The 27,961-nt window shown below is 44.0% G+C and overlaps 1 protein-coding gene across 10 annotated transcripts; it reads right to left on the reverse strand.

The window, feature by feature from the left end:
• Window positions 1-115: 115 nt before the first annotated feature.
• Window positions 116-27,941, reverse strand: LOC117584725 (piezo-type mechanosensitive ion channel component). Of its 10 annotated transcripts, none has more exons than XM_034273781.1 (30): window positions 27,447-27,941; window positions 16,742-16,975; window positions 16,404-16,668; window positions 16,045-16,346; window positions 15,777-15,903; window positions 15,583-15,702; window positions 15,351-15,513; window positions 14,046-14,105; window positions 13,301-13,534; window positions 13,054-13,245; window positions 12,433-12,992; window positions 11,746-12,376; window positions 11,186-11,678; window positions 10,320-11,124; window positions 10,091-10,248; window positions 8,094-8,159; window positions 7,660-7,805; window positions 6,552-6,920; window positions 6,411-6,484; window positions 5,773-6,054; window positions 5,267-5,302; window positions 4,868-5,020; window positions 4,179-4,317; window positions 3,746-4,116; window positions 3,540-3,689; window positions 3,337-3,481; window positions 2,341-3,274; window positions 1,758-2,280; window positions 1,551-1,692; window positions 116-1,494 (listed from the first exon to the last, which is right to left on the reverse strand). In XM_034273781.1, the coding sequence occupies exons 2-30, from the start codon at window positions 16,803-16,805 to the stop codon at window positions 1,297-1,299; spliced, it is 7,902 nt and encodes a 2,633-aa protein (XP_034129672.1). In that variant the 5' UTR covers window positions 16,806-16,975; window positions 27,447-27,941; the 3' UTR covers window positions 116-1,296. The 10 variants fall into 10 exon arrangements, with proteins under 10 accessions (XP_034129672.1, XP_034129673.1, XP_034129670.1 ...); XM_034273782.1 differs by having other exon boundaries at window positions 3,540-3,686; window positions 3,755-4,116; window positions 13,048-13,245; XM_034273779.1 differs by having other exon boundaries at window positions 3,540-3,686; window positions 13,048-13,245.
• Between the last annotated feature and the right edge of the window lie 20 nt (window positions 27,942-27,961).

Below are 27,961 nucleotides of genomic sequence, written 5' to 3' on the forward strand. Positions count from 1 at the left end.
TATTCTTTAAATTATTTCAATCGGAGCAGTCGGTCCTCAAAAAATATTAGGAAATAGAAGAATCGATAATTAAAAGCTCTCCCAATTATTACAATAAATTTGGATTCTTTATTTTATTTTTCATAAATATTTCTTGTATTCGTTAAGCTTATAATGAAAAATTAAACCCTAAAAAAATAGGTACACTTTGTATAGTACTACATACTATATAAGTTTAATGTTGTTCAATTCTTGGTACAAAAATTAGTTCGTTTTTTGTCGGTTTTCGGGTTTCGTCTCTAGTTTGATTTTTTAGATTCACAATTCGAATTCGATTTAATATATATAAAATAGCACATACATATTTAGTTGGCGTGTTGTATAGTTTACAATTATGTATAAGAGATTGCCTGTTAGAGAGATATCAATTTCGATTGAAAGCCTACGCGCTCTAGCATATACAATATGTACGTATTTGATATGAATTTGCCTAGTAAATGGTCGCTCAAGCAAATGATATTTTTGCGCTCAATATAAAAATATAGATGTGATGTGATATGCCTATAACTAAAGTCAACGCACTATATATGTAGATAGTATTTGCAACAGATTCATACTAGTACAATTTTACAATCTATAACAAACAGTTCAACATATACATAATATCTTTAATATTCTGTAAAGGGCACACTAAGGCAACGTAGGGATTCGAAGCGATATTTATAATTAGAAGTTATTATTGTATTATTGTTTTTTTTTTTTATCAATTTATATAAAACATTCACTGTCGGATGCTTCAATTTTGGTTAATTCTTTACACATACGGTTTCTGTAAAATGCTAAAATTCCCTGAATATGAGTTCTCGTGATTATTATTAGTTTATCCACCTTCATCTTCACTGATGTACATACACATACACACATAGTTTTGTAATAACTTAAATAAATTATTTCACTAGTATTTTCATTTGTTTAACTTACAAACAGCAACACTTTTCGCTTAAGACATTTTCCTATATGGTTTATAGGTACTTGCACATTTATGTTAAAAATAGTTGGGTGCACACTTTAGACACTTTTTTCGGTTTAACACACGGGCAGTACTTGTGACAAAAAATCGAACTATCTGTAGACCGTATAAATGGAGGTGATGTGTACTTTGTGTTTTGATTTGTGTTCCTCTCTAGCGAGCTCTATGTCTAAGTTTGTTCATATAAAAAATGTTTAAAAAAGACTATGAAACCTACGGTAACGTACATTACGTACTATATACGTAGACCAGTTCTAGATTACTTAAGCGCTTGGGTTGGGTCTATGTTATTGTAGATGCTGGTGCTGTTGGTGCTGTTGCAGCTGTTCGGACCGCCTCACGCTCATTGAGTCGGTGTCGGCATCATCGTCCACGAACTCCTCCTTGGGACGCGTCCATTTGATGAGCGTCTCGGGCGATCGGTACAGGAAGAGTAATTTGGCAAACAGATCCTCCTCCAGGGCGAACTCTAACGCCTCGCGTACCTGAAAAGTATTTTAAATTATTGTTTGTATTTGTATTATTATGATGAGTTTCTTACCAGGTATATATCTAGACACAGCTGCAATACCCTATCCACATAGGGTAGATCCTCAAACATAATCTTTCGATTCTGCCCGCCAATGAACGACTTCATGAAGCGCGAGGCCAATAACACGAATGTGGTGTACAAGCCAATGATGCTGGGGGAAGAACAATTCAAACACTTAAAAACTTATTTGTGGGCAAAAGATGTCTGTAAACTCACCCGCCGGCTGTGAGGAAACTAAATGTCGATGGGAACTTCTTGTCGTTGAAGGTATACATCACAATGCCAGAAGTGCAGTTGCTGTAGGCGAACTCCTTCAGAGTGGAATTGTAGAAGGTGTCATTGCAGAAGTCTCGTATCTCCCACCACAGGCCGTTCGTCTCCTTGTCTCGATGCATTTTGATGACTAGAGGACGGTACTCCTCGTTCTTGGGACTCAGCACAGTGACCACAGCGGCATCGCCCGAGTTGAGCACCTTGATGAATTTCGGTATCATGGCAGGCAGCACCACAACGTCCTCAGTGCTATAGGTGCCATTGGTGCTGGTGCCATTGGTGCTAGTGTCATTGCCCGTTGTTGGCTCCAAGTCGTGAGTTTCGTTCAGCATATTGATGAGCGCAGCACGTCCTTCGAAAGTCTCGTCCAGGGAGATGGCATGCTCATCGCCCACAATTTCTTTCAAACCCTTGGCGGGTGCCTTCCGTGTCAGGGTGTAGGAGAAGCGAGCCTTTAACGTATGATCTGAAACGAGTAGAAGAGACCTATTAATGTGTTCACCGCTATAATCGCTATTGATCTTACTATTTCTCAAATCATTCAGCAAACGCTGCCTATCTGGCGGTGCTATATTCCAAAGGGATGGCGAATTGCCGGCCAGCTTGACCGCCGCCACATCCGTTGCGTCGTAGCCAGTGATGAAGGTCAGTGCCTGTTTATCCTTGATATAAGCATTAGTCATCTGCGAGTACATCGTGGGATCGATCTCGAAAATGCTGTCATAGTTGTTGGTGGTATAAATGGGATCGTAGGGTCCAATGCGAATGGAGAGCGACACCTGGAAGGGCACATTGGAGGTGCCGACAGCATTGCCCAGGGCAAACAGGCACAACGGACCCCAGATGCAAATGACAATCAGCAGGACAATGGTGCCGCCCATAATCAGCTTCGAGATGGACGCCTTTTTCTGGGCGCGCATGGCTGGGAAGTCGGTCTCCGACTGCCTGGTGCAGCGTATGAGATAAATGTTCGAGAAGATATCCTCCATTTTGAGCCAGTCAAAGATGGTCATGGTGCTGTCGATGCACACCCAGTCGAGAATGGTGCGCAGCTCGTACAGGAACGGTATCTGCATGTACACCTTGAAGGCGATCATGTTGACCATCGAGAAGCCCTTGGTGAAGAAGTTCCCGAGAATACGCTTGGGGTAGCCCGACTTGATTTGATAGGAGCTCAGCAGCATGTAGAAGCACTTGATCACATAGAAGATGATCGGCGGCGCCAGCGAGTTGAAGGTACGCTCCGTCACTGCCGGCACCACGAAGAACATCCAGATGTGTATGCCAATCACCGAGAAGAAGTGGAAAATGATCTTGTTCACCAGGGCCTTGCGCAGATACAGCGCCCGATCGATGACGATGAGCAGGAACTGCACCAGCAACATGATCAGGAAAGGTATTGGCACTTTATTCTCCGCCAGATAAGTCTGCACACCCTCATCGCTTTCCGTTTGCTGTGTCTGAGGATGGAAACAGGAGAAGTTCAGTGAAGTTCGATGCCTAATCCTTTGACTTTACTCACTCCAAATGCTGTGAAGCCAAAGAGCAGCACAAAGAAGTTTATGAAATCGCAAAGGAACATCAGGGCATACACGTCTGTGGCCAGACGAGATTTATGCACCAAACTAAAGAAGAACTTGTGCAACGAGGAGGTGTACTTGGTGCGTCTGCAAATAAATGAAAGGGGTAATAGCAAACTTTGAGGTTTCTTTTGATTATTCTTACTCTAGCTGATTGATGCCCGACTTGCTGTACTCCGGGGAGCCTGGCAAGGAGACCTGGCTGACTTGCAGGCTTAACTTCTGAGCCAGATCATCGTTCAGGTGGCGGGAGTCGGGTTGGGACAGATTGTCGCTGTCATCTCGGTCATCGTTGCTTGAAGGAGAAAATAGTTTTAAAGGATTCAATAGCTCCATTAGCTGGGAACTTACTTGGCGTACATGCTGGCGGTGGGTTTGGCAAACTGCTGGTCTGTGTCCTTGTAGCCCGACTTCCACAGTCCTTGCGACTTGAGCAGGTAGCGGTGCAGGAAGAGCACCAGCAACAGCATCAAGTCATACACTGCATAGTGGGTCTTCATCTCCACGCCAAAGATCTTGGCGGCCGTCAGTGGCTGGTTGGGCAGATTGTGATAGTTGGCCCAGATTAGCTTGAACTGGAATATGCACTTGATCAGCACAATGGCCTGGGTGTAGGCTATCAGGGTGACCCAGAAGGTTTTCGTTGGACGCGGCAGGGACAAAGTGCCCCACAGAAAGACCATTATGGGCAGCGGCAAAGAGATCAAACTGGCATTGACGACCTACAAGGGGGAAAGTTGAGTAGTTGAGTGTAAGTCCAGGGTGCCAAATGATAGCCACTCACCTGATTGATGAAAACCACTATGTAGCAGATAAGATCTGTGTTGGCCAGCAGCGCATACCACGAGGAGATCAGCACCTCCACAATAATGTGATGATCCCGCTGGGCAAAGTTCTCCTCCTCCAAGTTAAAGTCCCCGGCGCTGCAAGTGCACCAGAAACATTACTACAGAGGTCTCCGTTCAGATATCTGAATATCTGTGAACTGGACTAGCAATTCGGCATGCGAGGTGCTCGGTTTTGGGACGTGTGTGCGCTGCATGCTCCACAGTGGACATGCGAGTGCATTGTGGAGTTGAACTCAATTGTGGAATGTGAACACAAAACGCTTAAACTAGAGTTAGAGTTTAAGCCAAACAACAATACATACTAGCAAATAACGCATAGGGATAGAGTTAAATCATAGCAGCAAATACAACTTTGGGGGAAGGCAGACACAGAGACAGAGTTAGATGCGGATTACAATTACCAAAAATAAAGGTTTGGTTCAGGAAAGATATACACAATTATGTATGAGCACAATGAGCTGGAGTATGAGAATGAAAGAGATACAGATACAGATAGATATACAGATACTGTTCCAGAGAAAGAGAGTTACAAACACAAACCAACACATTAATGGGGTAAAGGGTGAGGCACACCAACTCTATGGGATATTGGGGAAAACGCTTAGTTAGTGGGCAAGGACAGTACCTGTCCACCTGCTCGTAGGACCAGTGCTTGCTCAGCGATCCCGAACCCCCGCCGGCACTAAGATGATTATAATAGTGTGCACCGCGCTCGATGGTAGGCGCTTTAATGCGGATCTCGGGCAGGCCACAATCCGATTTGCGACTGAGCATCGTGCTATATAAATATTTTGTACGATGCGTGGATGGTAGGGAGAGGAATGGAATGGAAAGGAATGAGATGTTGGTGAGGTTTACATACAGAAGAAATTGCTCAAGTAGTATTAGGAGAATGTTAAATAAGAGTCTTAGTCTTAGTCTTAGTCTGAGAGATCAAACATATGTATGTTGTTGTTGTTTGGTGTTGTTAGTCTTGGGTTCTTAATGATTTTTGCATTTATTTTGTATGTTTCGATCTACTTACCCCTTGGCTGGCGGCGATGAATTGATCGATTGTTTTCTAACAAAACAAAAATGTTTTCAGATGCACAAAAATGTAAAATGTAAGAAAAATAAATTAGTAAGGATTTAGATTTCATATAGTTTTAGGGCAACTAATTTTCTGATTTTTTAAAATAATTATTTAAATTAAAAAAGATATATTTACTGGGAAATAAATGAAAAAGGTGCAGTACAATAGAATGCGAAGTTGGAGATTGTTGGACTTGTATGTAGCTGCCGTGCAAGATCGATAGTGGGAACTGATGAAGGTCCAAAACTACAGAATTACGTTAAGCAGTTTGCAGTTTGCAGTTTGCCAAGAAGGAAACATTATACAGTGACTTTACATTTATCAAAGATACTTGAAGAGCATCTCTGATGCGAATCCTTGAACATTTTACATTAGCTCTTGAATTTACGATCTACTTTCCAGTTTTTTTATCTAATCCCCACACTCCCACGGTTTGAATGTTCTTTCAAATGTGTTACCTAGAAATGGCTGCATCAACGGTATCTACGGGCAGTTCGATGATATCGTCCACAGCACTGTGTCGACTGTGCTGAGGCTGATTCTGTGGCTGTACTGGCGTACTGGTTGTTGGTGGTGGCGGTGGATCTTGTGGTGATAGCGGTGTGGTTGTTGTATTCGTGTTTAGTGGGGTGCTTGTGCTTGTGTATTCTGTTGCAGTCGGAGGAGTAACGTTTGCCGTGGCCAGAGGCCGTCGCGGCGTGGACGATGTGGCGGGTGACTGCTCGCCGGCACTCTCATTGCTGGCATGGCAGACGTAACATGATGGAAGTTGGTGAGTTTGGTGAGACATTGTTGCAGGTGTGTAGTTGTTTGGATTCGACAGAGTATCATAGTATTTGTTGTGGAAGCAGGTACACAATTCAAACACACGGAACACAAAAGATAAACGGATATGCAAATAAAAAGAAAGAGAAAGAATACAAAATAAATATATAGAATCGAAATCGAAATCGAACACAACTCGTTAACAAACGCAAAAACAGGCTACTCTAGGGACGCATGGTTTCCAGTTTAAAAAAAAAAAAAAAAGAACAAAAAGAAAATTCAACGCAAGCGGCGCACACTGGACCGAAGCCCAGAGTCGCCCTGTAAATACCTCTCGAGGTTGGACTTAAGGATGTGGAACATTGCAGCACTCGACAGGCCCAGACGATTCAGGGAGCTCGAGTCCTGTCGGGGGGGAAAAGGGAAAAGTTTGTTAAAAGTTCCATAAATGTCAGGGATAAATGGTCCCCACCTTCAGAGTCTTCTTCTCGCCAGCCAGAATGCGATTGACGTAGCGATAGTTGCGCGAGAAGCGGTTTAGTCTTATGGTCAGGGTGACCAGGAAGCCCTCGAGCAGCCTGATGATGGGATTCGTGTCAAAGTCCTCGTCCGAGTCCTTGGCCGTCACCTCACCGCTGTCCACTTCCATCTTGGATTTGCTGTCCGAAGTCTCCTTGTAGGTGGGCTCGCGTCCCAAGCTGGTCGCTGGCGGTGGAATCACAGGCAGATCAGCCACATCACGGGTTGGAGCCGCCGGACTCTCCATGCTGGCCTCATCCCGCTCCTTGGAAATGCCCTTGCTGGTGGAGGGAAATTCGGCACCAGGAGCATCCTTGGATTTCTGTGGAGAAAATGTTTCTTTTAGATAATTTCAGACTTTCGACTAAGGAGTTAACTAACACATTTACACGATTAAATACAAACGAAGCTTATATTATATATATATATAGATAAAGTGTATATATTGTAGATAGTATATAGATATAGATAGTTGTATTTTGTACAATTTGAGGTGTGTGCGCCAACTGTTTGTCGGTTGGTTGGTTTGGCTTTTTGCAGGCGCAGAATTGGTGAGCAAATAAAGTACAATAATAAGTACGAGGAGGTGCGCCAATTAAAGAAGAGGAGCTCTGGTTGCCCATCAGACTCACAACCCTCGCCGGCAGATCGTCCTCGAGCAGCGTCTGGCTACGGCGCCCGAAGTCGAGCGGCTCGGAGAGCGTCGACGTGCGCATGCCCAGATCGCACTCAATGGTGTCGTCATCGTCGTCGTCAGCGTCATCAATCAGACCTGTCGCCTTGTCCTGATCGTCGTCTAGCTTCAGAGCTATGCGAGAGCCCGGCTCAGAGGCGTAGGATCGCTCGCGCATATAAAAGTGACGACGATACTCGGCATCGTTCAGATCCTTCCACACCTTCGCGGGCACAAGTCACGGGGGCAATTTTTTGGGGAATTTTTTGGGGGAATTCACAAGAAATTATATAGATTTGAATAGACATGCGACAATCGGCATGCAGCAGGATGAATGTAAACGTTTTGTATTTCTGACTTCCAGCTGGAATACTCTAGAGAAACTCACATCATAGAGGGTCTTGCGACGCTGCATCTTCATCTCGCTCTCGGTCATGTTCTCCTCCTCCAGGAAGTCAATCTCGTCGTGTATCAGATCCAGCTCGAACTTGTCATCCATCTCCTCGAACATGTAGTAGTCGCCAGCACGGGTAGCTTTAGTGGGGAATGCCATAGAACATAATCAGTATACGCTTCCACATAAGCACATTAGTTGGTACATTCCATAATGGTGTTCAACAACATTCAGAGGTATAATCAAATATAATTGTTTGCTAGGGAAAGGTTTTTTGGATTAATTTCTTATCGTTTCGCATTCAATTTACAGAGCAGCATACAATCATGCAGGTAATTGGATATAATATACTTTATATATACATTGTATATGTACGAGCTGGATACTCGTATAGATAAAAAATGAGGCACAACAAACGAAAACTTTACCATGTGGATGTAATTTGATTTCCTTCCTTCTGCGTACTGTTGGTGCAGGAAGTGGATAACCGTGTTCTAAAATAAAAAAACAAACAAATCAAATGTAAAACAAAAGTAAATTAAAAGTCAAGTCATAAAAAAAAAACAGAGGAAACATTTTTAATCAAAATGAAGATGTACTCATAAGTGTTTCCTCGGCCAGCCGAGGGTTTTTTGGTTGTTTCTGAACTGATCCCAGGAGCATTCAATATGCTTATAGCAGATGGATCTTTAAATTTTAAATTTAATTTAATAATTAAAGTATAAAGTGGCGTTTAAAAAAGCTTGAGCATTTCAGTAATTTAGATTTTCAATCAATAAATCAAAAATATTACTTTTTAGGTGTAGCAAGAAAATAATTGAGGATATTTTAAGAATTAATCAGAAAAAATATCAATAAAGATTTCGTATTAAATATAATTGTAGATTCCATATCATTTTTGAAGCAGTTTTTTTAGACGCTTTTATATTCGTCATGCTGTTAAGAAGTAATTAAATAATTTACAGCCCCTGAATAGGAAATAAAACAAGCTTTGGTCATTCTGAAAGTGGCATTGAGACCTTTTAAAAAAATATTTATTTATACACTTTTTGGACACTGGACTCTGATAGCGTTAGAGCTCATCAATGAAGAAGTATTTTATTTGGGAAAAATGCATCTAAGTTTGACAAGTGCTATTTACAGGGCAGACTCGAGGAGGCAGCTGCTTGGTTCTGTTTTTATTGTCAATAACTTGAGCGCGCACATCGAATAAAAGTTTCTTTGTACAGAGTATTACTAATGCTAGCAAAGATTATAATTATTAGATCAAAGATTCATCCAATACATGGTCCATGCAGCAGTGCGGGTTCATAGAAGGCGCACATCAGCGACTCCATATAGTAGACCGTACCCACGGGTCCCCAGCTGTGCGGCCGCTGGGTGGAGCGCAGGGTAACCTCGTCCCTGGCACCCGACAGATTGCTGGAGTGGCGCTTGTGCTGGGAGTACTCGGCGGCCTCGTCCAGGGAGTAGGTAGCGTTGCCCATGCTCTGGTGACGACGGTGCAGCGACTTCTGGCGCATGGTCACCTCCTCTTCCCGCTCTGCCGACTGTTTGGGTGGGAGAAATGAAGCTCGGGTCGAGGAAGTTTTCTTCGGCCACTTTACCATTTCCTTGCTCAAAGGCGATCGCTTAATGGACACCGTTTCGTTCCAGGAGACAGCTGCATTGGTCGAAGACTGGCGGCGATGTTCCCTTCGCAGATTCGGGGTCAGATTCGAGGAAATCACTGAGCCAGCCCCACTGCCACCGGCCATGGCAGTGGCATAGGCGATTATGGGAGGTGCCAGGCTCTTCATGGTACCCGTAGCACCGATGTCCGAGGAGGCCAGTCCCAGGGAGATCCTTTTGGGCTCTAGGAATCCCTCGGTAAGCAGGGCAGACAGAGCATCCGTGCTGGGCGTCGTGGGCTTCGAACAATGGATGCTTTTAGTGGGAGTCTCCAGGGTGAGGACATTCCCAAAACTTACAGCTGTCGTCGGTTCCAGTCGTGGCAGTGTCATGGCCACATTCGCCTCTTCCTCACTGACTGACTGCACGTCCACGTACTCAGTGAGCTCATTGATCTCCGGTTCGATGATCACACAAGCATCGGCACTGTCCACGCTCTCACAGCTGGACAGCAGTGAGGCACGGGCCGGCGATGATGTGGCTGAGCTCCGGGAGCTCTGCTCGTCAGGTGTCAGATAGCCAGAGCCCTGGCAGGAGGTGAAGCTGCTGTTGTGGGCTAGTGGCGCCACCTCCTCCGACATACTCTGATCCATGGGCGTGCGTTGCCCTTTCGGAGGCAAGGCCAAGCCAGAGATTAGTCAGGAAACACACGCGACAATTTCCCACAATCAAAATTCAAAAATGGGAACGGAAAGCGCGACACGATAAACGCGGAAAAACTTAACGTAGGAAACACGTCTCCAGGCCAACTTACCATCAAAATGCGTCTGCTTGTCCAAGGGTCGCAGCATTTTCTGCTGCGTGGCACGGATACGCTCCATCTTGCGCTTGATCTTGAGCAGCACCTGCTTCTCATGGCCATGGCGATGCGCAATCTGATTCTGTCGCAGTCCCTCAATGATATCAGCTCCTCTGTGTTGGACAACAAAACGAGTAACTCGTAAGTACCATAGATATGATGCCAAAACTAATAGCAAACCCACCTGGAGGCCAGAATATTGTTGGCCTTCGTGTCCGTGATGATGTGGCAGAAGTAGTGAGACTTGAAAATGCGCAGCTGAAAGATGATGAAGGCAAAGCAGACCGTGTCCCACAGCAGCACCACTTGATGGGTGATCTTGGGGCATTCGCCGGGCGCCAGTATCAGATCCGTCTCATCGGCCTGCATCAGTTGCTCCTTGAGCGCGTTGCTCGTGCAGGTGATGCCCAGCATGTGCACCAGCCAGCAGCAGTGGGTGGTCAGGGGCGTCATGAACAGACAGCCGGCCATTTGGAAGCTCGTCTTGATGAGAATGTTGGCCACATTGAAGGCCAGCAGCCACTTCCAGCGACTGATGATGGTGTTGATGGGCCGCAGATAGAAATCCGAGCCCTGCCAGAGGAAGATAAACGCTCCAATGAGGTAGCCCAGGGCCAGCAGATCGGCTATGTTGGTGCCCGCCAGAAAGACCACTGCCAGGGTGAACCAGTAGAAGCCGCACAGCACCCCGTTCTTCAGAATGTCCGAGTAGTTGCGTATGTACGAGCAGAAGTCGTGGGTGGGATTGTCAAAGGGCGTCCTGCCCAGCTGGGCAATGTCCGCAATGACGCTGCGGTTGCTGCCGCCTGGGTAGTCGTCGTTGCTGGCATAGCGCTGCTCGATGCAGAAGATGCTCTTCTGGCGGTTCAGAATGATGAGTACGATAAAGTCGAAAATGAGCTTGGGCACATGGTTGAAGTGCAGCGCTCCTGGCAGCATTGTCCAGCGTTGAATGCTCTCCCCAAAGGCGCCCTCATCCCATGGATAAACTGTCAGAAAAGAGAGAAACAAAATCAATAAAATCATCTTTCGATCTCTCTGATCACCTACCCAGACATGAGCTTGGTGGCAGTCCCACCAAGACGATATATTGCATCGCTATGGAGATGGCAAAGAATGCCTGGAACACTCCCCAGATCTTGGCGCACTGCGAACGCTTCAGCAGCAGCAGCACGACCAGCCAGAGCGCATAGGCCACAGCCACAATGTCCTGGCGGTACGTGATGGTGGAGACCAAAGCAATCAGCGATATCTCGATGCCAAACTTGTAGAAGGCATAATTCAGCAGGTACTTGATGAGACCCACTAGATCCTTCTCAGCATCGGCGCGTATGATATTGGGGAACAGCAGCTTCGTGGGTGTTGCATTCACGGCTCCAATCTTCACTCTCATTTGCAGCTGCCGCAATGTTATGACTGCGTGCATGGTCACAATTACCATGTAGATGATGTAAGTGCGCAGCAGACTCATCAAGCCACCCTCCAGCTTATCTGCCTTGGTGAGGCCCACCCACTCGGCGTTGTTGGCCGTGCGGTTGTCCGACTGTGGGGGGAAGGTCAACGATTAGAAAGAGTTCATCATGGTAGGAGAGTCTCAAAGATCAACTCACGCAGAAGACATTGTACTGGGTGTGACTCAGGTACTCAATCTGATAGATCATCTTGGACAGCACGATGATGGTGACAATAAACGATATTACGCGGCTGATAATCACTTGGATGGACTTCCGAGAAGTGGCACCCAGCACACAGAAGCCCACAAAGGCAATGTGCAGGACACAGACCTCGCTCACGCTGCACACAAAGGCGGCAATGTAGACGGCCTTCATGATATGCAGCTCCAGGAAGCGCCAGAAGACGTCCTTGAAGTTCTTGAAGATGTACTCAGACTTGTTCTTGATCTTGCGGAAGGATATCCGCACCAGATCCCGCACAGAGGTCTCAAAGTCTGTGGTGGCACCCCCAGGCGCCGCCTCGCCTGAGGGGCCCTGGGAGCGACGCAGGGAGCCGGCACTGCCGCGACGCTTTGAGGGCGCCGCTTCCAGGGCCGTTGTCTCGGTGGGTTTCTGCTGTGCAGAGCCGCCAGCTCCAGCCGCTGCCGGCTGCTGTTGCAGCGAGGCAATGAAGCGCTTGTGGAAATAATGCACTTGAATCACAGTCAGGATCACAATGATAGTGGGCGAGACGAGGTGGAGGAACAGATCCTTAGTTTGGTAGCGCTTCAGGCCAATGTCGTTTTGTCTGAGAGAGAAATATCATTAGAGTTGGAACTTCTATGTCAGTAAAGAACAACCTACAGCGTCTTGGACACATTTAGATAGTCATTCCAGTACGTATCGAACTTGTCGAATTGATATGTGTAGATCAGGATCAGTATGGACATGGCGTAGAAGATGAGGAACAGCCAGAAGCCGTACATGATCTTCACCCACGCCTTGGACGAGGACTGAAAGACCAGCAAGAAGAACAGGAACAAGGCCATGTAGCAGATGCGGAAGCCTGTCATATTCTCTCCGGTGATGGCGCAGAGGAAGATCACCAGCACCAGCAGCCAGATCCACAGGCGCACCAACAGATTCTTGATCACATCGCCGGCCTTCTTTAGGAACTTTGAGGTCTTCTTGCCATCGTTGATGAGGTAGCTGGAGCCCGCAGAGCCCACGGTGATTTGCAGCGGTGCAATAATGTCAGCCAGGGTGCTGTCCCTTCGCCGATCGCGTTTCTCCTTAAAGAACTGCCGCGATGTCACCCAGAACATCAGCACGAAGGCGGTCTTCACGATCAGCGGCACACAGGGACGCATGTGGTTCTCGATGGGCCGCTCGAAGCCAATCTGCTGCAGATTGATGCCCGCCGTCTGCAAGTAGTGACAATCGTTAGCATATCATTCGCTTTGGGTCCTTACAACTTACGGAGACCTTCGTGGGTAGCTCATTGTTGTTCAGGTCCATGCCGTATATGTATTGGGCCACCAGCAGCACCTCCGCGTAGAGCACGATGAACGGAGAGGAGCGCATCATTGCCTTGCGCTGATTGGGGATCATCCACAGCACATTGGCCCACAGCAGCAGGACGAATGTCAGCCAACTGTGGTACACTATGGACCAGGCCTAGAGAACACAATTTCTTAACAAATGTTCTGAAAGTATTTTGCAAGTGTCTTACCATCATTAGAATATTGGTGAATATGTAGCTGTTCTGGTAGATGAATCCCCCCACACTGACAAAGCCATAGGAGATCTGATCTAGGATCGATGTGGTTGTGTTCTCCTGCTCCGAACGCTGCTCCAGCGAGTCCAGCTGGATTTCATTGCCACGCTGAGTGCCTCCCAGTGCCACCGAGGATCCACTCTCCAGGGGCTGGGCTGTACGCCCCTTCCGCGTGCTCTGACGCACCAGCTGCACAGAATGATTAGGGAATTAGTTTGGAATTGCACACAACTCACAGTGCAGACGTACAAGAGATTACTATACATGGTAGAGAGATATTTTATGTACATACAGAGATAATGCTAGAGTTCTAGGGCAGCTACGGGTGATGGGAGAGATCACTAGATCTGGGTGAGAGTTGCTATTGATTGATTGATTTACTGTGCTGTATGGCCCAGAACTGACAGACAGACAGACACATACACAGTCTTACACACTTGTAGGGTTAGTTTCGGGGTTAGGAACGAGTACGATTATGACTTGGGAACTGCACTACAAAGGGGTAGATAGATATTAGTACAATCGAGTAAGTAAATGTTAGACGAGAACAGTTGAACATCAACACATGACAGGAGCGGAAACCAAAAGATAGATATAGATAGATACAGATGTATAGATACAGTTACTAGCTTTAGTCTAATGATTAGGTTAGAGATTGTTAGGCAATAGTTTTGGCGAATAGTGGAGTTAGTTTACGTACAGGCGTCGTCTCAGTCGGTTCATTCAACGCTGCGCCGCGCTGATCACGGCGCAAAGAAACCTAAAGCGTAGGTAATAAAAGAGAGCATAAACAAAAATCAAAACAAAACCAAAAACATAAAGGAAAATTCAAGAGAAAAAGCGCAAAACATATTGTAGGAATTCGGCAGTAAAGGCACACAAAATATTTATAGCGAACGTCATCTGAAGTAATGTTAAGTTCTTTTGGGTTAACTTCGGGTTTCAAACATTCAGCTGAGTTAGTTTGCGCACAATATTCCGATAATAGAGTGTATGTTTTTGTGTTACAAATAGCAATTAATAACAAGATAAGTATTTTAATTCGATTAAGAGCAAAGTCTGTCTCATTGACTAATAAATTTATCCACTCGCTAATTGTGTTGGAGCGAATTTGTCTGTAAAATGCACACAGATTTGTGTGTTGATTACAAATCTCCCATAAGCTAACAAAAACAGAATCTTCTGCCAAAGGAACTATGATAAAAAGTATACAACGATTGCTGCACACAGAAACATTAATCAGTTTTGGGACATATAGATCTCAACCTTATAGATTTCAATTGAGTAAAATCTACATAAAATAATGGGCAACATCTTATCCCTAAAGCCCAAAGGCTGTTTTATAACATTTTCACATGAAGTTTCAAATTATTTTCTCTTTCTAGGGCTTGACCTTTACCCTCTGATATCTACCATCTATTCAGGCAGCCCAAATGTTCCACATTCACACATTCCAGCAACCCAAATCGATTCACGAAAACCCTAATCCTCATCCCAATCCCCGCTGGCAACAATCCGCTCGCTTACACTCAGGCGCTGTGCTCGATTTGTGGTGGAGGTGGAGGTGGGGATTGCGGTGTTGGATCCTGCACCAGGAGCCGAGCTGTCCTTGCGACTGCTGCCCCGCGAGACCTGTGAGGTGCGAAGCGTCAGCTGGCGGCTTGTTTTGTTGCCGGTGTTGTTGAGGCTGCTGCTGTTGCAGTCAAGCTGCTGGCCAAAGGCGCTGGCAGGCTTTGCTTCCAGCTGTCAGTGGTTCGGTTTTGTGTGTTGTTTTTTTGTGTGTGGTGTGTGGTTAGTGACGGGTTTATTGTTAGAAATGTTTAGTGTAGATTTTGTTTGCGTGCGGGGAAAGTGTTTGAGTTTGAGAGCAGATTGTCCGAATGTAAATGGCAGCAGGAGAAGAGCGGAAAATCAGAGCATAGAATTGATAACCAGATTTATGTTAGTGGCCCTAGGCCGTGGTAGGAGCTGAATGATGAGCAATCCAGCGATGGAGGACACTTACCCTGGGCTTGATCAGATGCTTGGTGGTCAGAGCCAAAGCAAAGTAGGCAAAGAACAGAGCAAACGGATTCAGATACGAGTCCAAATACAGCGTATTATTGTACAGAAGGACACGTATATCCGGCGAGCAGTAGGATTCAATGAGCGGCTCCAGACCAATCAAACTGCAAAAGCAAAGGAGAACGCTTAAGGATGAGTTGCAAGTTCACGGGGAAACCTCAACCTGTACTTACCGCGCCGTCAGGCTGGTGTGATTGAGGTGACCCTGCATCCAGGGCGTCTGGTAGGACACAATGGACAGCGAGTGGAGCACAAGGACGACCATTACGCAGCGCAACAGCAACGCGAAGCCACTGCAAAGAGGTGTAAAAATGTAATGGCAAAATGAGAAAATGTTCGTCTGTCCGAAATTGATTGTGGCACGCACCGTTGCAGCGTCTGGCAGGTTGCCCAGTAAGTGCCGGCCAGCAGGAAGATGAGAAAATAGAATCCACCCGGCACCGAGGGACGCAGCGCCGCCGCAAAGAACAGCGTGGCCAGACAGAAGAGAGGCGCTACAGATAAAAAGATACAAAAAAGTGGGAAACCATAAAATATTTTCTCTAAAATTTATATTCGCAAAGGGGAAACTGAAGACTCAACACACACTCAAAAGGCATCTTCTTTCGAATGCATTTGATGACCGATTTACTCACAGATCTTGATCAATCCCTCGAAGTGGATATGTTGACTGATCATGGAGACTCGCTTCCGCAGCTGCTGCTGCTGCTGTTGCAGTGGCGTCGTTGCCGTGGCCTGCTGCACATCTCCGCCGTTAGCGTCTGTGGGCTGAGCGGACTGTGCATGATCCGCGGACTGCGCCTCGATCAGCTCGCCGTTCTCCAGCTGCTCGGCATTGATGGGCTGTGCGGCCAGTCGCTTCACGCTGAGGTAAGAGCCAAGAGAGGTGGCAAACACGAGCACCTCCGGCGCCAGCCACTCAATGATGGCCAGGGGCCTGAAAGGTAAAGACAAGGATGTGTAAATTAGGCTTTAATACCGAAGGTCTACCTACTTTAGATCAATGAAGCTGACGAAGCCAATGTGCCTGAGCAGTCGCTCGCTGAAGGAGCAATTGTAGATGGGCAGCGCTGTGCTGACGGCTAGGATCTGTAGGGCGATGTGCCCCAGCAGGACTAGAGTGCTCAGCGACAGCAGGATGATGAAGAAGGCGGTGACTGACCCCTTGAAGTTACGTCTCGTGGCCAGGGGCACAAATGGCGACATGAAGAACATGAGAAGGTACACAAATGATATGCCCACCGGCCGCATCAGCGAAGCTGCAAGAATAATGGTAATGGCAATGTCATTATGGGTCATTGCACGAAATATATATTGGAGAACGTAACTCACCCAGAACCAGCACCGCCGGCACGACGACGCGCTGCAGCACCATGCACGCATAGCTGAAGGCCATCTTGGATGGGTATGGATATGGGATGCTCCTCTCTTCCACTACCCAGTGGCGCTCCTCACGTAGCTACTCCTCCTGCTCCTGCTGCTGCTGCTGCGTCTCCTGGCAGAAGATTCATTCATAAAAGTGTCCACTTCGATTGCAATTTATATGCCACAAGTAGCGCGGAGCAGCTGAAAGTGAAAAAAAATCAATGGATAGACAATAAATAAATTGAAAATTAAAGTTAAATCCAATACAGCAACAGCTCTTTGTCGCCAGAGTTGTATAATCCTTAAGTAAGCTTACTTCAAATGGAAAAGAGAAAAAGAAAACCCAAACCAATTTACGGATATAAACATTGACACACTTTTAATTAACACTGGCAAAACGAGCACTGAAAACTAATAAAATCAAGCCAGGACTCTCCTCTGCACTATGGGTTATGGGGTTATGGTGTGGGCGTGGCAATTGGTAGCGTTGCACGCTATATTTTCTTGGGTTGGGTTAGTTTCAATTTAGCTTTTCCACCTTACCGCTTTTCCGGCTGCGAGGAGTGGCTTAAAGGAGAAAAAAAGATATGGAGAAGTGAAGAGAACGTCGGGACAAGTTGGCTTATGGATAAATGTGTAATTGACATTCAATGGCACATAATGTGGCATTTATTTGAATTCAGTTTAAACTAATGGTCGAGAAACAGTTGGGGCCAGGAAAGGAAGCAATAGAGAACGATTGAGGAGAAAGAATAAACGATGAAAATGGAAACACTTTAAGCCACATAAACATTTAAAATCTCTTTCTTTAATAAGATTCTTGGTCACTTTGATAAGCAACCCAAGATAATATCCTGTCTCGATGCGCCTTCTAGGACAATGGCTTCTTGCAGATTCTTGAATATAATGGCTATCAAAGTGCTTAATTTGATCAACTTCCACATGGTCTTCCGTTTAAGAAAAAACTATGACTCACGACAGAAAAAAATATGACAAACGCATTCAAGATTTTTGAAATTGTATTAGTTTTGTCTTTGATCTTAGATCAACTTCTGATACGAGAGCACTCTAAAATCAAACTAAATCTCCGGCTTCCAATTCTGGAACATGTCTAGCAACTCCTTAACAATATTCTGAAAGGGCTCCCTGAGTATTCCATGAGATGAGAACACTTTTACTCGTAATAACCTTGATTTATTACAATAATTTCTAAATTCCAATCATGTGTCTGGGATCCATTTCATAGTACAAATACAATGCCCACTTCTGATCAAATCCACACACACTCAACTCGCTCTCATGGGAATTACTAATGCAAAATTCACAATAAAGCAGCAAATTCTGAAAAAAAAAACAAAAAAAACATTGCTAATTTCGCGCAAAACAGCAAACAAAAAACCTCAACCAAAAAGTAGAAGATCATCAGTAATGACGTAATTTGGCATGAACAAAACTTTTTAATTCTTGCTCTCTGTGCAAATTCAAAACAAAGAACACAGAGCAAAGCGTGTTCTATGAGAAAAGGGGAGAGGGGAGAGAAAGCATGCGTAAACATTATGCCTCCAACGCGAAACACATCCGGACATAATGTGGGCTAATAAGAGATAGGAGATGTGCCAGAACGAGACAGTGGGAGAACTTAAAACTGAGAGACGGCAGACGGGCCGACAAGCCTCAAGTGGGGCCACACCTACCCTACGAAAACCCAGCATAGCATTCTTATCCTCACTCAATCTCCGTGTCCCCCTCTGGCAAACGGGCTCAGCCAGACAGAAAAAATAGAGAACACAGCGAGACCGAAGCTTTTGATACCGTTACTGATCCATCGGGCTGTTATTGCAAACTCGAATAAATACAAATAGCGTTAGAGAAATACATAAATGAGGTCGCAACTGATACCTTTTTCGATGGCCACAAACACGAGTATAAAATTACTATACCCTCTCAAAGAGTGTATGTAAATCTGTCTGATAGCAGAGATTCATAATGGCGATAACAAAAAAATAGCAGTAGGCGCATCAGTAAATGCTTGTTGATGAGCTTCGGTTCGCCCGGATCAAGACATGAGAGGGAGGGAAGTGTTGCAGCAGATGTCTAATGGGAAAATAATGCGGATGGAAATGCGTTTGTGTTGTATGGGAAATTGAGTGCACAGTGCCTATAAAATGTTTATATACGAAAAATAAAAAATATCTGGAAACTAGTTATTAGTTTCTAAAGTCATAGATTAAAATAGCTAAATCATGGGATATTTTGATTTCTTATATTGGATAAATCAAGAAAGATGCCACTTTTTGCAATCACTGCAAAACAAATCAAAGCTTTTGAGCAGAGAGCCGAGAGCACGTCCCGTCGATTCATCCGTCAGAGCAGCCGCCATAAGCCATGGGACACGTGTTGATTCTGCGGCTCAGTTATGGCCCATCATAGGCAGAGCACGCAATACCCCCGACAATCCCCCACTGCCTATGAATATGAAATGGACAGAAGAATAGGCACAAGAGTTTTAACCCGCGTGTTATTTGCTACTAATTCATGGGCCATGCACGCATCGGTGATTGCTGTGACGCTGCCACTGCTGTTTGGCATTATAATATGTACAATTTACATATGTACATTCATCGATACATGGATACATTATACATACATCAGTATGTATGCCAATTGGTAGCTCTGCAGCTGTTGCCTGTCAGCCATATGGGGTCGAAGCTGAAAGGGGCTCTTGCCTATGGGAATAGCTCCCTGAATGGCGGCCTGTTGCTGTTTTCCATTTCGATTTGATATTCGTATCCATTTGATTCCAAATGTTTATTGTCTCTGCATTTGTTTCCATCAGAGCAAGAGAATCAAAACACAAGTGGCATTTGCGTTTTCGTTTGCTTTTCTTGTGTTAACTTGGCACACATTATCTATCGTTTTCGTATGCGCCTTCAATGTCGTCTCTCGGTTCTATCGCTTCTGGCATATTGCAAATTTCAATGTTGCCATTGTTGTCATGGTTATTGCAAATAAAGCGCATGTTCTGGCACTAGAAAATAAACATTACCATTTGTTTCGATAGATGACACGCAGCTGATGGCTGGAAAATGTACTTGGTGTGGTCATCCATTTGTATAACTAAGTATTATTGTATCCCTGAAGAGTGATTATGTTGACAAGATTTTGAATTAATCAACGTAAATACCACTCCTTCCCCTTACTTCCTGCCCTATGTTAATCGCCTTAGATTTTAAATTAAGCTTTTTGCACAGAAAACTGAATTGTGCTATCATCTCATTCCGCACTCGGTTCCGGCTGCTCCTCGGAGCCCCACCCTTTCCCCCGTTAAGTGCCAAGTCTGGCGGCTGGCACTTGAACTTTGTCTGGGCGTTGGCATCCACAGACAACTCTTTCAATTGTACACACTGAAAGTACACGTCTTTGCGGTTTTATTTTCTTAAAGGAAATGGCAAAACGTTGACAAAGTCTAAGTCCAGGGCACATTCTCACCCTCCTTAACACGCAGTCCGCGTGTCTGTTGACCATTCATTTTACATTAATTACAAATGGCCAAGCAGTAACGCAAGCCTTGCTTCCGACAACCCCAGATTCCATTCTTGGCTTCCACTCTTCTCAGTGTCCACTTTGTGCACTTTGCTTTACTTCGTTTTTATACCCCGTACTCGTGGAGTGCAGGGGTATATTGGTTATACAGAAAGAGATTCTTGATCGAAGCACAGAGTACTTTCATCGGGTTTTTATGTTATTTACCAGCTTTACATAACTTTTGATATATATTAATTTTCAAATTAGATACTTTTTCATTGATAACAAAAGAGTGTAGTGCGTGCTGCAGTCGAAATGCTCTCCAATGTTGGGAACCTCGTAATCTGTGCGATATGTGCATGTCACACGATTTTCTTTCTAATCTTTTCTTTCTTTTTTGCTGTGGCACTGCTGGTGACGTCACACGTTCCGGCGTTTGATGACTGTCAATGTCAATACTTGGACAATTGTTAACCCCTTGTGGAAGGGTGAGTCCGCGGCCCATTTAATGCTTAAAAATAAAAAAAACGCAATGGCAAAGCATAACATAATTGCTTAAAAACACGCAGCCTTGTATGAGGAGTACGAGGAGAATGATGAAAACATTTCATTAGACATTCTTCGTGTGCGTTTGACAGAAAAGCTCACCGATAAAAAGCAGGCAAGCAGCAAACAAACTTCGCATGCAATTTTCTTACAAAATTGAGTTAAAAAAGAAACTGAAAAGTAGCTCGGAAGAAAGTATAAAGTGTACAAAGTAGCCGTAATCTCGAGGCTATATAATTTAAAATGGGCATTTCATTGGAAGTTCAGTTATTTTCTTACTCATTTTAGAACGTTTTGATTTCAGCGGAGAACATTGCTAAAGTTAATTTCTTAAAGCAAAATCCTTTTGAAAAAAAGTGGCACATTGAAAAGCGTACAAATTGTGCCCCAAGGTTGACAAAGGTACGTATGTACAGATATGTACGTATGTACAAAAATGCATACATGAATACATTCCCAGGGCCTCTATGCACTCTCCTATAAGAATCTTCGAGAGCTACTCACTAGTTCATATTGGTTAAAGGCCATGCCTAGATACTTGGTACTGATAAAGACTATGCATCTACTAGCAGGAACTTAAAAACAAAACCTGGTAAATGTTTTTAGATAACAACATAATTAACAATCTTGAAGCTGGGTGACTACATTATGAACATATGAATGTACATATGAAGATGGTATTTTGTCACCATTTTAGATGAAAACACTTAACAACACCGGAAATAAGGCAACGTTACTTCGCGGAAGTAGCAGACATTTCACTTTCCTCTTTTTCATACTAAATGTTCTGATCAGCAATTACCATTGTTTGCTCTAGAGCATATGTACATAGTTTTTCATTAAAAAAGCGGTCATTGCCCCGCTGTTGAAAGCGCCACGAAATACTTAATGTTGCTACATCTGACAGAAATGACAATTATCGGGTTCATCCCGCATTAATCAAGCGGGGTCAATTGAATTCCACAAATTGTAGTTAATGTGCAATAAATCCGAATGACATATGTACATACATATATGTTTGTATATGCAGGGAGCTATTTTTCCCATCTGGGAGACAATTAGGTCACTTCCAGTGATCCCCGCCGCCTCTTCCTCCAATTCCAGTGCACCCTTCCACGTGTAGAGTATGGAAAAGGGCAGCAGCTTGCTCTTAGAATAATTTGTATTTCACAAGGGAAATTAATTTCAAAGTTGCAACCGCGCCATATCTCTCACAACCCAAGCGCCCTGCCCCACACCACATACATGTCGTGGAGAAGGTAGAGGGTAAAGCTGGCGGGGGCTAATGGTCCAACAAGCTGTGGCCAACGCCTTCGTTTCACTCAAACTGACAGGAGGTGGTCACCGGGAGGGGGCGGAAGCGGGGCAAGAAATACCAAAATGCATATGCGTTTCTGGTCTTGGCCTACATTTATCTTTGCGACCGAGCCCCCCAACGATTCACGCGGCGCTGCACTGTGGAATTCAATTGAGCTGATTGAACAATTACGAATTATTTATATTTCAACTTTGTCGGTTCGAAATAGCTACAGAAATGTATAGATACAATACGTAAAGTATTGGGAATTTTGGGTCAGAATATGCTAATCGACACTTTTTTCACACTGCATGAAAAGAATCCACTAATTTCGATACTATGTGCAAAAATTCAAAGCGGAATCTCAGCTGAAAGAAAAATTGAGCAGTAGTACTCGTATCTGGAAATATCTACAGGGGTCAATGGCATGTAAGTTCTATCCATTTTTATTCAATTTTTATTTCATTGTTGAGTCATAGGTCTGTCTGGGTATATCGTTTATGGTTTTCAAGTGTTGCTTTTCCCTTTCCACATTCCAATTTTTACTAGCAAAATACGAGTAGAGTACCGCTACTTAAACTAGCTTTACTATCAAACAATAAACATAAACTTTTGCTCTACAACTACCTATAAATTTTTAACAGCCAGTTAATTCATTTCGGCCCATTGTTGAACACGCCAGCTGTGCCACCAGAGCATCCATCCCCAACCTTTTGGGGGGCACAGTGTGGGGCGGTTCAGCTTTGCGGGGAGTCGCCGCATCGGGCAAATATCGTTAAATGTGCAGTGTGCTCTCCGTTTGACCTGTCGGAGGATATTACCCATGCGACATGTGTGTCGTGTGTGGCTAAAGCGGAGGCGGAGTACAGCTCCTGTCCTGTTGTCCATTAACAAACAATTTCGCTGATGCATTTGAGCAAAGAAAAACCGTTTGTAACGTTAGTATCCATTCTATAGATTTTTTTTTTGCACTACGTTTCTGTTTTTTGCCGTTTTTTGTGCTTTTTAATTTATTTGAAAGCGACCGAAAGCCGTACCCTTTCACGTACCGAACACGTACACGGAGCCATGTATGACATTACTCCGCCCTGCAAATTGTCGCGACTTTAATAGTGACAAATGTGGCGGAATGGTAATGGACTGGACTGGACTGGACATGACCTTATCCTTTTCCAGATCGCACGCCTCTTCATGTGAGAGCTTTCCATTTAATTTCAGAGTGTCATAAAAGCCTCTTTTTCCGTCACTTTACGAGCTTCGCCCTCCTTCACTTGCTAATTTCATCATCATTTCGGCACTCTTTAAAAAAAAAAGTAACATTTATTCGTTTGAAAGACCCATTATAGTGGGCATTCCTTTCATTCATCACAATACATCACGGGCATAGTTTGTCATGTCCCTTTCCCGCTTCTACTTTGACTTTGGCTCTTCTGCATTTTTCCACAGAAAAGACACGCAACAGTTTCTACTTTTATATTCGTAGTTTTCCCCGTCGAGACGGCAGGCGGAGGTGGGTGGTCACCTGACAAATGAGTGTCATCCTCGCAGACGGTCCCAAGGATTATGACCCGATATTAACATTTCCCTCAAAATGGTTGACTCTTACTCCGGTCAACAGGTTATGGCCAAAACAAAGGAATGAGAAAGAGTTGAACAATATTATTATTATTATAAACACTATTTTTGGGAACTAATTAGTAATTTATTTCTTTCTTTCTTTACGTTGACCAGAACTATGGCTTTTTTTAGTCAATAAAGTAATACAATTTTCTTCTTCTCCGCTTATCTGCGAATTTATTTTCCATTTTATACAAGTAGGCAAGTAACTAACTGGCAGGCAGCGAACCGTGCCAGAGGCATTCAATCGAGTCATTGCAAAGTTTTCGTGTCATCATTCAAGATCGAAGCAGATGGGAGAACACAAACGAAAGCCCAGAATCAATCTAATTCTCACGACCCTGCCAAAACAGTGCAAAAAACAACACGCATGAGAGGCCAGAGAATTCGTCTGATTATACGAGCCACTTAGAGCTGGTCGCCTATATATACAAATGAACATAAATATACATATTTATATAGCTTGTGGAATATCTTTTTCATACTTTGATTGCCAGCGCCCCACAGATACACACCCACAGTGCCTCGATAAGCTGTGTCGGGAAAATTGTGGCAAATTTAATTATGACGATAAAACCAAAATTTAATTAAATCATTCAGAAGCGGACAGCACGAATATTTCTGTAGTCACACCCTCAAGAGGCTGAAAACCACACATGTATGTATAAATTGAGGCTCAAAACTAGTTATGTGGTCGGAGATCAGACCGGCAAATGACTAACTAAAAAACCAGACTCGAACTGACACGCTGTATTTTTTTTATTCTTCCTCTACATACATACAAAATATACGTACATATGTATGTATGTGTAGGAATGCCATTTCGATGACGCAACAACGCACAAATTGTTGAGGAATTCATTTGTTCTATAGTACACAATTTATAACATTTTTGTTTCGTTTCTCGTTTGCCTCTGGCGACGGAACTATGTTGAAATGTTTCAGCTCGGAAAAGGCTCCGACAAGGCAAAGGCTGAACAGGTAGGCCAAAATACTAGTAACATGCAGCATAGCCATCTGCTGCTCTCCGTCTACCACTATATTTTCTTCTTGAAATGCATTCCATCCCCGCATTACCAGCAGGTGTGGGCTCGGGGCAGCTGGATGCTCGCATCGGAGTTGCAAGCCGGAAAAGGCAAGAAATAGCCAAAGACAATTTAGATACATTCTGATTTTATTCGGATTCAGTCTGAAGAGAGAATTTTCATTGAAAAGTCCATCCAGCAAACCAGATGTAAGCATACCAATACGATTCTCTGAACAAACGAATCATCTGCCACCTGGAATGGAAATTCACGTTCTCCCTATGGCATTTCAATATATTCCACTTGTGTTCGATGTTTCATTCTTCATTCTGTGGGTTCGAGCTCTATGCACAACCCAATATGTTAACAGAAAGAGGCAAAAGCCGGGGGCTAGAGTGAGCACAAAAGAAAAATTGCAGTGGCATCGTCGGGTGACAGACAAAACAAGCCGAAAAATAACTGCAGCTGTTGCAGTTTATAAATGTGGTTGGCGCATGGGCATGGGGCGTGGGTCAACCTCTATACCCCAGCCCTACAAAGCCTAACTATCCTATCTATGTAAGTACATACAATGTACATATATACCATGTGGGTTCTAGGAGAGTGAGACTCCTTTTCTCGTGCTAAATTTGAACGGAGAAACCTAGTTGTTGATGGCAACTACATGGTGCTGGGCTACTTGGGGAGGTAAACGACTTTTAAGCACTGACAGTGAAAAAGTTTTGGGAGAACTTTTTCGAGGTTGCACAAGAGACAACATAAACTAATTGCAACAACATTTTTGCTCTACTGTTCTTTTATAGCCAACAAAAAATAATCAGAAAAGATACTTTGATAAATGAAAATGGGATGTAACGATTGGAGGGAAGAGCTTAAATGGCTTTTTCACTCATTCTTTCCAATTAATCGATGTGAAAACCCACAGCCGTCGGTTAGGTGCTGTTATGACGGCAGATGTCGCTGCGAACTAACACTCAACCGGATCAATTAAAAGCCATAATAAAAGGTTTGCAGTTACTGTATTAAAAGAACTGTACAACAAAAGAATATTCAATTGTTTAAACAGAAATTACATGGATATTCCACATACTCAAAAATCAACTCAAAGGCGAATATCCGAAAATTCAAACAAACATATTTTATACAATTGTAAACAAATATTAAAGAAACGGCGTGCTGAGTTTTACCTACTTTTTTAGCTGCAATATGCAACGCATTTAGATTTTACATTTTAGATATTCAATGTTTAGAAAAGGCCAAATTACGCCTACTGACTCATCCCCATGCGGTCGCTCCACTAAGATTTATTCTCTTTGGCTTCCATTGATTCCTAAACGTAAACAATATAATTTTTTGTTGCATGTTCCTTTGGATTGTGTCAATCAATATCCACAGCCTAAGCTGTGACCTCGTTTAAACCTTAAAGTGATTGGGTTGTCACCTGACTCATCCGTTATAATATCAAGTACTTTGCGAAAAATCAACAGCCGCCTCGTAAGTCCACGGCCATATGGGTGAGCCAGTGAAAGTTGATAAGATTCTTTCTTTCTTTTTTTATTGCTTTATTGCTTTTCCATATCCATATCTCTCTCAGTTACTCTCTTCCACGTGTTTCCGTTGACCGTGACTTATCTGCTGTTATGAGTTGGAGCTCGAAGGGGGGCGCTACTACTGGGTCAACTTCATATTCTGTGCAAACTAACCCTTATCAAAGAACAACTAAAAACAATGAATGGCTTGACTGATTGATGAACCGGGGAAATGAAACCGGTGTAGGGCTTCCCTTACTACGCTGTAAGGTAAATAAATGAAAGTTATTTACGCTGATTTGTGTTGCTTTGTTCTATTTCTGTGCTAATTCCCAAAACCAATTGATACGGATGGACTAGAGGGGAGGAGGAGACGTGTTCGCATTGATCTGAATGCGTTAATGAATGTATAAATAGATTAACAGCTGAATATACTGCAAGCGAGAGAGAAGGCGATAACAGACAGAGCAGAGGGGTGTGCGCGTGTGTGTGTGTGCAATGATTAAGTGTAGCCCGAAAGTTAAACCAAAGAAAACGAAATGTGACAGGGAGAGAGAGAGAGCGAAAGAGGAACCACAACTAGAACATGAGATATTTGAATAACAATCGAATGTATGATCTCAACCGACTGATACCCATTACTCGGTATTGCGATTAAATAAACTTGACCAAGGGAGTTTGTTAAATTTAATCGACACACTTAATAGCAATTAAATAACATATTTGTCAGATAGCAAGACTTTCGTCTTCAGGGGAAAGCGGCCATGACTAGATGGAACAACTCCTTCCGCACAGCCGGATCACACATCACAACGCTCTACTTCGCAGAATACAGGGTACTATAAATTATGTCTCGTGTTGTTAGTGCTGTTTACTCTTCACACCCCTACTACAACAAAGGCACAACGAAGGCCATATAACAGAGAGTGGTAGCGCGGAATCTGTTAAGCCAACTACAATTTATTTAAACTTTAGAAACTGTTAAAAATACACATTCAAGCCAAGTAGCGCCCGCTACCCTTCTCAGCAGTTGCTAGGGCACGCGAAACGGGAACAAAACAAAGAAATTCACTAGTTTGTTGTTGTATTTATCATGCCCTTATGCTAGTTTTTTTATTTTACGATAATCATACCCGTTCCACATTTGCATAAGCTCTGCCCGCTGCCGCTGCCTCTGCCGACCGACCACAACAAACACACCGACGGGTTTTGGACCACCAAATAACATGAACAGCGAAACACTCTAAAACTTTACACTTTCGCTTGGAGGTGAATCTGTTTAAACTTCTAGAAGTCTCCTTTTCATTATTTTGTGCCACTCTTTTGCGCAATTATTGTTTTGTTGTGGCTTCGATTTTTACAGAACAGACAGATACCGCCACGTAAAAACACCGCGTACACGGGTTCCAACTTGTTTCACATGGACTTCTATGCAAAACCTGCTCAGGGGAACTTTATGCACACAATCACCGGCTTTAGAGCCATATTTATTGCTTTCAGGGCGCCCGACACCGCCAACTGACATATATATATATGGATATATATTGCTATTTTGTTTGGATCGAACGTACTTTTATGTTGTTTACCAAACACGTTGTTCGTTGTTTATTGACGACCCGCGCGCACCAAATTCATTCAAAACACTAAA

Source organism: Drosophila guanche, unplaced genomic scaffold, assembly GCF_900245975.1.
Source record: "Drosophila guanche unplaced genomic scaffold, DGUA_6, whole genome shotgun sequence".
NCBI lineage: Eukaryota > Metazoa > Arthropoda > Insecta > Diptera > Drosophilidae > Drosophila > Drosophila guanche.

Bases quoted from the DNA above. Each gene is read 5' to 3' on its own strand.
- LOC117584725 (XM_034273777.1), bottom strand. From the start codon at position 16,805: ATGGCCTTCAGCTATGCGTGCATGGTGCTGCAGCGCGTCGTCGTGCCG. The intron at 13,246-13,300 runs GTAAGACACTTG...TGTGTTCTCTAG, and splicing joins TCACCAATATTCTAATGATG to GCCTGGTCCATAGTGTACCA. The intron at 8,160-10,090 runs GTAAGTTGGCCT...TTTTTATTTTAG, and splicing joins CAAGCAGACGCATTTTGATG to AACACGGTTATCCACTTCCT.